This window comes from Plasmodium chabaudi (assembly GCF_900002335.3).
Source record: "Plasmodium chabaudi chabaudi strain AS genome assembly, chromosome: 10".
Taxonomy (NCBI): Eukaryota; Apicomplexa; class Aconoidasida; order Haemosporida; family Plasmodiidae; genus Plasmodium; species Plasmodium chabaudi.
The window spans coordinates 673354-686665 of NC_030110.2; the positions used below are offsets into that span (position 1 = coordinate 673354).

The window sequence follows — 13312 nt, forward strand, 5'->3', positions numbered from 1 at the left end:
GAAAAAAAATTGATCAAAATTAGGTAGAAGACAGAAATGGAAAAAGCCGATCGGACTAATGCTGGGACCTGCTTTTAATTAAATAAGGTAACAATATGTCGATACACTTCTTCAGATTATCGTAGCTCTTTCCTCCAGTTAAAGTTATATTCCCTGTGGAAAAAATACTGGCAGATACAACATCCGCTTTACTTTTGCTGGTCTCAATTGTGGGCCTACTGGTGCACCAGGCATATGAGCTATCATTTTGCTTAAAAAGGGTGGAAAAAATGAAAAACGTGAAAAACGTGAAAAACATGAAAAAAACGAAAGCGAACAGAACAAGTTGAGAAAAGCTTACTTCATTCAATTCGGACGAGTTGTTGTTATCATCGTTGGTCAAGGCGATTTTCACTTTGCAGGCAGGAAAGACGTTAGGGTCGTAGTCAACCTAAAGTTTCAAACGTTGTAAATGGCGAAAATGTACAAAATTGAAAAACAGTTTTTGTCTTATAGAGTAACGATATAAGGCATATGAACAGACTTACACTTTTATAATACTGAGCAAATAATGGAAGAACAATTGAGAATCCCACATTATATACAGCTAATATATTTGTAATGGCTATTTTTTTTAGTTTAATATTTTTAAAATTTAATTGTTTTAATTTTTTTTCAACTTTTTTCATTGCTATTTTGCATGCTTCAATGGAATTATTTCCTGTGCATATAATTTTACCATTTGAAAAAATTGAAACATTAATAACTAGTTTTTCACTAGTATAATCATCTTCATCATTTTTATCTTCGAACATAGGAATACCATCGATATATTTTATTTCAGGAGGGTAATAATTATTGGGTTCAATGTTTATATTAAAATTGGTTGTGTTTGTTTGGGTAGGTAGAGGTTTATTTGAATCATTTTCTACATCCATACAAACTTCATTTTGATTTTTTTCCGCTTTTAGTTTTTCTTTATTTTTAATATGATTAATATATTTATTCACGGTACTTAAACTAACAGGAACGTCTATACGCATGCATTTAAATTCCCTTGGGTTATATACACAATTTGAAAAATATTTATAAATGCTGTCTAGGTTTAAAGATGAACACAATATAGCATTCATCGATATATTATGAACACTCATATTATTCGCATTGTTAATGTATATATTTTTACTTTCATTGTTATTTAATTTTATTTTTTTTAAAGCATGTTCCATTGTAATTATACCGATCGAATATCAGCAAAGATGAATATGTAAAGAGCAACTGCCTACCCTTTCGAGACGTTTACTCAATTTGTGAAATTTTGACAAAAAAATAGAATAAGCTAGCCAAAAAATGCTTACTTATTTATTTAGTTAATTGTAAACAGATTGTAACTAAAATGTAAAAGTTTTCATTACATTGTGATGTATGCAAATTGAATTTTTTTTTTTTTTGAGACTCAATTTGCAAAAGCTTAACGAAATGACAATTCCGTATGAAGGAAAAAATGTTTATCTTATGTTTTTTTACTAAACAAAAAAGTTCAAAAAAAGTTTAAAAAAAATTTCAAATAATTCCCAAATAAATATAATATTATTTTACTTTAAAAAAAAAATAATGTAGCTATAAATATAGAGAAAGCATAATAAATAAGTAAGGGGAATTTCTAAATTGTACGCGCATGTATTTTATTTATATACGTATAAAATAGTATCCGCTAATTCATAAAAAGGTATTATATATATATATATAAAAATTCAATATGAATATTCAAAATTTTTGACTTTAATTTTTTCTGCATACCTTAAAAAAAAATTTGTTAAATTTATCTGCTTTGCTGCTACATCCTATTGTCGTTATTTTGTATATTCTATATTTTATTATTTTAAATATTTTTTGAAATATATTTTTTTATTTATATATTTGAATATCAAATGGTGGACTATATCAAGGAAGCAAATTGATTACTGTTATTTATTTAAATTTTTTTAAAATAATAAATGCGAAAATATATATATGAATAGATTGATTGTTATAATGTGTGGAATGTATAAAGAGGGATGCAAGTTTAGGATCAGCATATTTAATCTTCCTATTTTATAATAAATAATAAATAATAAAATTACAGCAACAATAACGATGGTAAGTAGTGCTGACTTCTTGACGTTTTTTAATTCTGCTTTAATTTAGAAATTTAAACAAGCATAAATATTATAGCTTCCCACTAACTAATGCATTTAAAAAAAAACAAGGGGCAAGTTATATTTGTCCAATCAAATCCTGCATAAAAATGGAAATCGAAGAAACTAATGAGGATGACGAAAAAGATATTAGCATTTTAGAAAAATCGAAAATAAATGAAAATGGCATAAATGATTATGGCAAATCAATAAACCAACTTCAGTTGTCCCAATCCGATACGTCCACTACCAATAAATTCGAGCACTATCAGGGTGAAGGAAAATATGACGAGCAAGATGACGAGCAAGATGACGAACGGAATGACGAACGGAATGACGAGCGGGGTGGCGAAAATTGTAATGCATGCGAGTTTTGCGAAGATGTATGCTTATTAGAATTTTGTAAAAGTTGCGAACTAAAACGAAAAGAGTTATATAATAAATATAAAAGATATAATTTAAAAATATATCAAAATAAATTAAACCGTTCTATTATTTTGAATGCAAGGACACATAAAAATGTGTTAACCAATGAGTATAGCAAAATAAAAGAAGTTCGCGATTTAAGTAAGTCAAGTGAAAGTGTCCATACTCTTGATAGTGAGTTAAAATGTAAGGACAAAGAAAAGGAAGACAGCCAATCGAGTGATAGTAAAAATTGTGAAAACTCAAAAAATGAAAATAATAATGAAAAAAAAAAAAAAAAATTATTATATTATAGTTATATAAGATATAAAAAAAACTTCACGTATTGTGAGATAAAAAGACATTGTAATGTAGACGATTGTTGGGTTGTAGCAAATGGAAATGTATATGATGTAACAAATTTTATTGAAGGTCATCCAGGAGGTATAAATTGTATATTAAATAAAGCAAGTAGTGATGTAAGTAATGATTTTTCATTTCATTCAAAATATGCACAAACATATTTTTGGGAACCTTTGAAAATTGGACGTGTTACATCATGCTCAAAGGAATTTGTAGAAGAAAAAAATGCAAGTAATTGTATTTTTATGTAAGCCTTCTTTTGTTTATTCTATTGTTTAACAAAGCTAATATATATAATAATGAATGATATAATAGCGAATAAAATAGTAAGGCATAATATCCTTTTTCTTAGCATTTTTAATGAATTTCCATTTTTTTTTTTGATTTTTGATGGCATCTCAAAGTTATATGCATAGTTATGTATATATTCATAATGAATGGCTGAAATGTTTATTTGTTTTATTTGAAATTTTTTTGTAATTAAATAAATTCATTTGGTGTTATGTATACGGTAGCACATTTGAGAGTATCCATATCAATGTAGTAGCATTTATACCGTATCTTCTTTTTCATTTTTTTTGTGCATTTTTAAAACCCTTCGATGATGTATTTATTCATCCGCCCCTTAAAAATCGAACCATTTTAAACAAGCAAATTAAATATTAAATATTACCTATTACATATTATATATTAAATAAATGCTCTAGCTTCCCCTTTTCAAAGTACATCAAGTCATATTTCCGATGCTTCACATGATCTGTGATGTACCCCGTGAAAAAGTTGTAGGTCCTTATTCGGCTGCTCCGGTGGCATTCTTTCACCTGCGAAGGGGATAAGAAAACAAGCAAAGTAAAGCATGTACACAATGCCTCTTTCCGGGCAACGGTGAAATGTTTTGAAAAAAAAAAAAAAAAAAAAAAAAAATTAAATTACTAATTTGCTTCGCTCATTTTGGAGTTCCTCTTCTTTTTCGCGACTTCGTAAATCATGTATTTTTTGTGTCAACTTTTTCATAGCTATTCTTTTGTTTAACTCTTGAGTTCTGTGCAAGTTTAAGAAAAAAAAGTTATCATATATACATTTACTAATCTAAGTGTTATGCCGCATGTTTACACAGTTGCTTATAACCTTTCCTCCTGAGATTCTGTTTGGATTCCAGTTGGAATGTGCACTATCCTGACGCCAGACTCGATCTGAAAGCAGAAATGTATAAAATAATGAAAATGCGGAAAATAAAATATGAAAACAATGAAGATGCCTTGCTTATGCCTTAGCAATTTTATCGACTTCTCCTGCACATACCTTGTTAACATTTTGCCCACCAGGTTTGCTCGATCTAAATGTCATTATTTTTAAATCCTTTGAATTTATTTCATATTTATCTGCATCGTCTTGAATAAAAATTGCTATAGTAGCAGTAGACGAGTGGATCTTGTCCTAAAACAAATTCGAAATGTGCATATATCGGCATTGCAATGTTACATATGCTTTTTTTATCATATTTTTTTTCATATTGTTTTGTCGTTTTGCTTAGCCCCTACTTTTGACTCGTTTTTTGGAATTCTTTTGACTTGGTGGGTCCCAGACTCATTCTTAAACAGGTCGTATAAACTTATTTGGATCTCTTCCCCATCTTTATTTATTTGTACATCAGTTGGCGATTTTATAATTATCGAATTGGTGATGTCCTTTCGTAAGAAATGCAAGCAATTACGAAAATTGTGAAAATTGTAAAATTATGAAAATTGTAAAATTATGAAAATTGTAAAATTATGAAAATTGAGACTGTTTCTACCTTAACACTTTTGACGGAGCATTTTTTTTTCTCCGCGTAATTTTGATAAGTCTGTAAAAGAAAATGTAAATAAGTAGACATATGTCGACAAAATTATATATTATAATATTAAATGGAGTGGAAAAATAACAAATTTGTATTTACCTTTTTCAGCTCGTTAGACCATAATTCTGCTTCATCACCTCCAATTCCAGGACGGAATTCAATACGTATATGATTTTTATTTTTATTTAAAAAAACATTTTCTTTATTTATATGTAAATTAAACAGAGTTCTTTCTAAATTTGTATTTCTTTTTGGTTTTATGATACCCAAATTTCCTACCTACAACAAAAAAATAAATAAAGCAAATAAAGTATGGTAGGAAAGGCTGATAAACTATTTCAGAAACTGTTATGCAGAAGAACGTTAATAAGCATTTATGTGAAGGTAAGCCAATTTCATGAAGAATGAACATGCATGTGTTATCAATATGCATACACAAGTTTATATATTTTTTTTCTGATTTTTTCTTGCGATTTTTTTAATATATTTGGCTAGCCAAACTTACTCGATTTACATAAAAGCTAGACACCAAAAATGGAAAATCAAAAAATAAAATGGAACATAATAAATATATTATACTCATACTTTATCATTATTTATTTTCCCAACGATTTTAAACTCTACATATTATTTTTTTAATTAACATTTTTTCTACTTAATATAAAATGTCACACCATTTTTGTCATTGTTCCAATTTAATTATGTTTTTATTTTTTTTAATTATATCTTAATTTTTTTTAATAAAAATAAAGTCGGTATATTAAAACAAAGGATACACAAAAATGTATAAACAAAAGGTACAAAAAATTAAGAAAGATGAAGAAAGATGAAGAAAGATGAAGAAAGATTATCAGATTGTGCAAAGCGGTTTATATTAACAAAATAGCCAAAACCTTTTCAAAAAAAAAAAAAAAAAAATTTACAAAAAAATAAATAATTATCGTTTTGAATATAACTGTTTTGTGTAATTTATTACTGATAATTCATTTTCAAAATTCTTTTTAATATTTAATCTTAAAATATGAGTACTATATATAATACTTATGTTATTTTGCCCAGGTATATTTTGAATTATATTTTCTGATGCATTTTCACAATGATCTGGGTTTACAATAGGACTTGTATTTATCTTATGATTTATTTGTACATGCATATTTATGTGACTATATTTTAGTAACTCCTGTTCAAACTTCGAGGTCTCAACGATCGGTGATATCTTACACTCGCACTGGCAAAGGGCATGTAGAAAAGGTTGAGAAAAATGTGAGGAAAAATGCAGAGAAAATGCAGCGAAAATGCAGCGAAGGAGTAGAACATACTTACCTTGATGTTGTTATGTATCAAATTGTTATACAGGGAAAAGGCGTGCACTAGCAGTTTGTATGCCTTGGTGGTAATGACAACACATGGGGAGTGAAAGTCGATGGATCCACTCTCGTTGATAGCCTTGGGAATGTTCTAAAAGGAAAAAGAAGTAGGAATGTGTAAAAAGGATATGGAATAGGAAACCATTGTGAAATCGTTTGAAATTGTTGAACCTACCTTGAATATTGCTTTAGATATGTTGTCGACGAAAATCTCAAAAAATATATTATAAGTATGTTTGGTATCAGTTGGAGTTGCATTATCAAACGCATTTGTTATTACACCACCAAATGATAATAGCTTTTGATCGTTTTCATGATAAGATAATATATTAAATATAAAAGAAAAATTGAACATCTCCTTATATTTATTCATAAAGAAATCCCAAACGAAAATATAATTTGAATTTTGATTAAAATGATAAAAAAGATTATTTAAAAAAATTATATTAGTTATAAGATAATTAATATATGATTTGTTTTTATGGTCTTTTAACTCATACATTTTGTTTATCTTTTGCATTTTAATTATTAAACTATCTTTAGATGTGTTGTAAATATTTCTATTATCTCTAACGTGTACTAACGAGTACATAATTTTTAGTATCTGTTCATTATAATTTATATCTAGAAAATGAAGTAGCTTTTTTAAACCCTTATAGGACATATTTCCTTCTTCCATTTTTGTATAAATATAATAAACCTTATCATTACACTCTATTGATAGCATATCTTTAATAATAATAAAAAGAAAATTGGAGAAGGACCATCGTACAATTATTTTATTTATATAACGTTCAAAATGGTGAAGAATATCAAGTACGTTATATAATATAATTAATTGATATACACAAAAAAATAGGTTAACATCTGAGCATATGTCACCACTACTTATGTTATTATTTTCGTGTACACTATTCGTATTCACACTTTTCATTTTAGGGGTCTTAAAAAAAACTTGAGCTTTGACATTTTGGCTAGCTCCAATATTATGCCCATTATCTACTATCATGTTGGTATATAATATGCTATTTTCTCTTTTAACTATTTTTTGATCATTATTTTGAATAAAATAGTTTTGAAAAAAAATAAAAGAACTAACCATATTTTTATTATTAGGAAAGTTGTATAAAGTATTTATATATCCTTCTGATAAATATATTGGCATATATAATAGTTTATTATTTTTATCAATTAGTTCGATTTTTTTATTAAATCTGTTTGAAATTTCGTACATGATTCGATCAGAATAATTTTCATTTTTCTTTTTTTCAGTTGTAAAGGAATTACAATGATCATCCTCTTTGTATTCCTGATCTATGTCAACTAAATTTTTCTTTCCATTTTTGGACACACGTTTAATATCTTTTGTTTTTAAGACAACATTATTTCTCAATCTATGTTCATCAAATGAATTATTCATATTTTCATTTTTTTTTTTTTTTTTTTTTTTTTTGGATATTCCTTTTGATACTGAATCGAGACTATCATTGTGTATTTTTTTCTTAATTTTGTTTTTTTCACCATTATTACAAAATATTTTATTTCCATTTTTTTCTTGTTTTTTTGTATATATATAGGATTTTTTTACATTTTGTAATTCTATTTTTTTTATAATATTATCAAAATCGGTATTATCTCTTTTCATAGTACGCTGAAAAACTAATGGTTGATTATATGTGCAAAACTTTTTATACAAGCAATCATTGAAATATTCAAAAATATAACTATTAATAATATCATATTCATATGTCCTTGTATTTGTATACATTTTTGCATTCTTATTTGTTTCAAATGAATGTTTTTTATTAACTATATGATTAATCATGTTACTATTTTTATTATTACAACTGTTGGTGTTATATAATAAACTATTTATAACATTATTACATTCGATAGGTGAATTATTTTTGAGTTTTTCCAGAAAGTATTTAAATAAATCTCTTTGAATTACCATAGGTATTAAGGGAGAGTGTAAAAGTCTTTCTGCTGTTATTTTTTCTATATTTTCATTTTTTTCGATTTCTCTACCCTGTTTATCATCACCTTGTGTAGTTTTAAAATAATTATTTCCATTGATAAAATTTAAAATACAATTTGGTGCTGCACTTTGTTTTCTTTCTACTTTATCTGATAAGTTATGAGCCTTTTCATTTGGTACGTTAACACTATTTTTATTATCAACAGCAATATCACAATTTTGACCAGGATGGAAATTGGTGACTACATTTAGATCATCCTTTTTCTGTGTTTCATTAAAATCGTTTTTTAACTTGTCTTCCTTTTTGTTATCATTCTTATTGTCAATATAATTTGTTTGTTGTAATAAATTTTCATTATTTTTTTTTAAATTTTTTGTTTTTGAACCTCCTTTTCCTTGTCTATCCTTTTTGTAACCATTCATATTTAGAGACAAAATTTGTGGATATTCTAAACTCTTAGCAGTTTCATTATTTTCATAATTTATTGTATTAATTAAAATAAATTTTAAAACTTTTAGTGCATCATTATTTATATTTTTAATAAACTGATCTGAAAATTTTCTTTTTTCGATCATATGTTTTATGTTATCAAATTTTTCTTCTTTCGTTTTAAAAGGTGGATGCCATAATTCATATAATATTAAACCTAATGAAAATATATCTAACTCTTCAAAATTTGGATTTTTTTTATTTAATAAGTTGTAAAAATATTGATTATATGAGTGGATGTAAAAATCGTTTTTTTCATATCTTTCACCATCTACACCTTTTTTACTAGCATTGGTAGTGTCATTATTTGTTTGTGTGTTTTCATTTTTTATTTTTTTCATATAATTAAAAAGCGATTCAAAATTGAATTTATCATAACTATACTTTTTAAAGTCACAAAAAATGGTATTAAAATAGTCAGGATTTTCAAGATAAGAATAATAATAAAAATAAATATAATCGATAATATTTGTTACACTATAATTTATAATTTTTATATGAGATCCATATTCATCATTATCTATGTACATATTTTTTGTGTTTAAATTTTTAATATATATTTTTTCTTTGTGTAAATAATTTATGGCTTCTAAAATTTGTCGAAAAATATTCCATATAAGATATTTATTATTTTGAAATAAATTATTTTCAATTTCTTTTTCTAATAATTGTCCTTTACAATATTCACATTGGACATATAAAACTTTATATATATTCTTCTCCTTTTTACTTATCAAATTTTCTATATATTTTATTTTTTTCAAGTTATTTATCTCTGGATTTATGTCTTCACTACTTCTTCGCTTTTTCGTATCCCCATTGTTAGCGCTAGTTGTCTCAGTTTCTGCAATTTCTCTTAAAATTGGCATGTTTTTATTTTTTTTGTTTCGTTTCGATTTTTTACTTTGACTTTCTACACTTGTAGACGACGAATTACCACATGACTGTTTGTCATCCACTACGCTTTCTACACTAGTGGTCACATCTTTTTCGTTTTTTTCCCCGCCTTTTCTCGCATTTTTAGGTGGCACACATTTCTTATGACTTGCGAATGCACTTTCTTTTTTGTATACATCAGAAAATTCACCAACTGCTGCTAAAACAAAATCTGTCATAAAATCGATTATTTTTGGAACATTACTTTGTTGTGTTGTTTTGTCATTTTCTTGAACATACTCTTTTTCTAACCATGAAATGTGGTACCGAAATAAATATTTATGTTGTATTTTTGACAATTTAGCTAGCTCAGTAATTATTTTTTTTAAATTCATTTTTTGAACCATTTTATAGTGATTAATAATTTCTTTTAAGCGAGAAATATCTAGTTCTTTTAAAATGTCATATAGTGTCTTTTCGTTTTGTTTATTAACAACACACATTTTATTTGCATAAAATTGATATTCACTACAGAAGTAATTCACACAGCTGTAATCAATTATTTTATTATTTTTTTTTTTATTTTTATCATAGTTGTATATGGTGGCATATCCTTTGGCACGCATTTCGGTGTAAGAACCTTCAGGAGTCCCTTTGGGCTCATTCTTCTTTTCATTATTATTGAACTCACTATTTTGAATTTTAATATTTCGTAAGCTTTGATTCAAAAAATCATCCATATCAACATTATAACCATTGTCAATACTTTCGCTATTAGAATTTTCTTCCTCTTCATTACGAGACACATTTTTTATGACACCAAGATCGTATAGAAATCCTCTAAACATTTTTTCATTTTTTTTACATTTTTTTCGTTGTTGCTTTTTTTTCTGATTTTCAGTTTCGCTATTTAAGATATTGCAAAACAAATTAAAACCTCTATTACAGAATAATATGTGATTTAGATAGAATGCTAAAAATTGAATTTCATTTAAAATTGTATATGTGTGTATTATATATATGTTTGTGTCTATAATATGTTTAGCTATAAGCATATTTTTATAATAACTTATAGGTATTTTTTTAATAATATTAAAATTTTTTATATTATTATATTCACATTTTATCATTCTTTTTTTTTCGAAAATTTCAAGATCATAATTTTGAATTAATTCATCTTCTACTGTTACAGTATTATTTACCTTTTCTTTATTTTTTTTTTTTTTACTAACTTTTATATTTTTATTTAATGTGCAACTATTAATAAACGAAAATCCAGAAAATTTATTCGCTTCAGACATATTTATAAAATATTCATATCCTCCATATAATGCATTATTTCTATTTTCATCTTGTTCTAAATAATCTTTTATATCATTATTATTATCTTTATTTATGGAATGTCTTTTATTAGTATTATTATTTTTTATTGATTTCGTTATTTCATTTTCATTACCTGACATGTTCATATTTTCTTCTACAATACCTGTCCTATCCCATTCATCGCTAGCTTCAAATATTTCTTCCTCATCATAATTATTGCTACCATTTTTGCTGTTATTATTATTTTCATTGTTACCATCACTGTTATTATCAATACTATTGTCACTGTTTTTTTCTTTTTGTTCGCTATTATAATTTCCTTTCTTCTTTCCTTCTTTGTCAATATCAAATTCCCTATGTCTCATTTCTTCCCATAAATTTTTAAACCCATCATTATATACTTTATTTATATGTTCATTTAAAAATATACAAACATCAAATAACATAATTCTACCATAATTTTTTGCGCATATTTTTTTTATGCTTAAAATTATGAAATTTATTTCCTGTTCTCCTAATATTCTATCTATACATATATTTATGTTGGGAAATGAATACGGATATTTATTATCATAACAAAATGTTACTTTATAATTTGGAAAATCATTATCAAAATTAAAAAATATACAAAACTTAAAACATCGAGCTGTGTCTATTTCATCATTCATATCAATAACAACAACTGATTGCAACTCTTTACTATTTTTTAAAAAAATGTCATCACTCATTAAGTCTGTTGGTATGTCATGTTTTTTTATATGCCTATTAAATATTATTAAAAAAAATATAAAATAGCTAGATATAATAAAGTCGAAAATAAAATAAAAAATAGCTAGCTATAATAAAGTCAGAAAATAAAAAAAAAATGGCTAGCTATAATAAAGCCAAGAAATAAATAAAAAAAATAGCTACACCTTTTTAATTGTACTTACCCTGGATTTTCCACATATATTGGAAAATAAATATGATTAAGTGCCACGATTTCTTCTATTTGTTCCTTGTATGATTGCTCAAATTCTTTTTCACAAATTTTATTTTTATCTTTGTTTTTTTTCTCTACAAATAGGTAAAAAAAAATTAATTTATACATATATATATGAGAGCATTACAAGTGTGTGTGCATATACATTGGTAGCATATTATATGCATGGACTTAAAAAGATGAATTATTCGATATTTTGTAGAACCATTGTGTTTATGAGAACTCCGTGATTTCTTTTTTTTCTTCTTCTTATTATTTTCTTTTTCTAAAACATTCAAATCTTCCATAGTATAAATCGGAATGAACTTTAGAATGTTCTTTTAAAAATTTAAATATATAGTAAGGGTATACTATTATTGAATTAATTAAATTCCATGAATTAAACAAATTTTCACAATAGGGTGTTGTCTTAGTGTTATTCATATATCTTCTTTTATTATTTTTCATAAATCAAAATTTTTACATAAGTGTAAACATTTTATCACATAAAAATATAAACATATATTAATAACAATACATATTATATGTGTATAGGTTGAATAACAAACATATATTATGCATATGTATGTAATACATATATAATAAAGAAACACTCTACATTCATATATTGATGAAATGGTTGAAGACGATATTTAATTTTATTTTTTTTATATTGTCTTCTTCCTTTTTTTTAAACATTATTTAAAAATTTTAATATTCTATATAATATGTATACTTAAAAATTTTGAAAACAAAAAAAAAAAAAACTTGTGAACTACATTTGTGTGTACAATAAGAATAGTATATCATATTTTATTTTGTATGACATGTAATTCATTTGTTTTATTTATAAATTTTTATTACATTAAAATTATTTTTCATACGAATTAAAATTTACATAAAAAAATATTTATAAATAAAATATAATTATATATACTTATTTTTTATTGATAAGCTTTCATTTGCTTTTACATATATGTATAATGTACATATAGAAATGTGTTTTTATTTGTGTAGCTTGATATTTAATTGTGAGAGGTGTTAATTCACATTTTTTGTTTGAAAAATAATAATCTATGTAAAACAAAAATTCAATTGAAATAAAATAATAAATTATTGTTAAAAAGATGGAGAAAAAATATATTATGCTCAATATATTTTTTTACAGATATATACAAAAATGTATAAATATATATATATGGAACTTAAGTCATTTTTTTTATTTTTTCATTTTTATTACATTATATCTTTAAATTGGTGCTTTATATATGGTTTAAAATGATGTTTTAAAAAAATATATTTTTGCATAATACATTATGTGTATGCAATATAAAAATATAATATCAATCACTGATATGCCAATGAATATATATATCTTTTCTCCAAGACATCGAAAGTTTTATTATTTTCCATATTTAAGGGATGCAATGTTTTTACAGTGATAAATGGCTCATGCACAGAAAGTGTGTTATATTCAACAATTGGCTCTATACACATATATATATGTATATATGCATATGGATAATGGTGTAAATTAAATATTTACATACATT

At 25.0% G+C, this 13312-nt stretch overlaps 4 protein-coding genes across 4 annotated transcripts; 1 reads left to right on the top strand and 3 right to left on the bottom strand.

The window, feature by feature from the left end:
* Positions 1-55: 55 nt before the first annotated feature.
* Positions 56-1208, bottom strand: PCHAS_1016700 (transcription initiation TFIID-like, putative; the record flags this gene model as incomplete). Its single annotated transcript, XM_016798337.1, has 3 exons — positions 56-250; positions 341-430; positions 528-1208. 3 exons carry the CDS (start codon positions 1206-1208, stop codon positions 56-58), a joined length of 966 nt encoding a protein of 321 aa, XP_016655560.1.
* A 1058-nt stretch (positions 1209-2266) lies between these two features.
* Positions 2267-3175, top strand: PCHAS_1016800 (heme/steroid binding domain containing protein, putative; the record flags this gene model as incomplete). Its single annotated transcript, XM_728876.2, has 1 exon — positions 2267-3175. The coding sequence occupies one exon, from the start codon at positions 2267-2269 to the stop codon at positions 3173-3175; it is 909 nt and encodes a 302-aa protein (XP_733969.2).
* Positions 3176-3607: 432 nt separating this feature from the next.
* On the bottom strand, positions 3608-5347 carry PCHAS_1016900 (peptide chain release factor 1, putative; the record flags this gene model as incomplete). Its single annotated transcript, XM_016798338.1, has 8 exons — positions 3608-3745; positions 3858-3966; positions 4053-4117; positions 4227-4361; positions 4466-4612; positions 4720-4770; positions 4864-5043; positions 5270-5347. The coding sequence occupies 8 exons, from the start codon at positions 5345-5347 to the stop codon at positions 3608-3610; spliced, it is 903 nt and encodes a 300-aa protein (XP_016655561.1).
* Positions 5348-5701: 354 nt separating this feature from the next.
* On the bottom strand, positions 5702-12067 carry PCHAS_1017000 (protein kinase, putative; the record flags this gene model as incomplete). The annotated part of the gene is made up of 5 exons (XM_016798339.1): positions 5702-5992; positions 6088-6222; positions 6307-11560; positions 11731-11854; positions 11986-12067. The coding sequence occupies 5 exons, from the start codon at positions 12065-12067 to the stop codon at positions 5702-5704; spliced, it is 5886 nt and encodes a 1961-aa protein (XP_016655562.1).
* Between the last annotated feature and the right edge of the window lie 1245 nt (positions 12068-13312).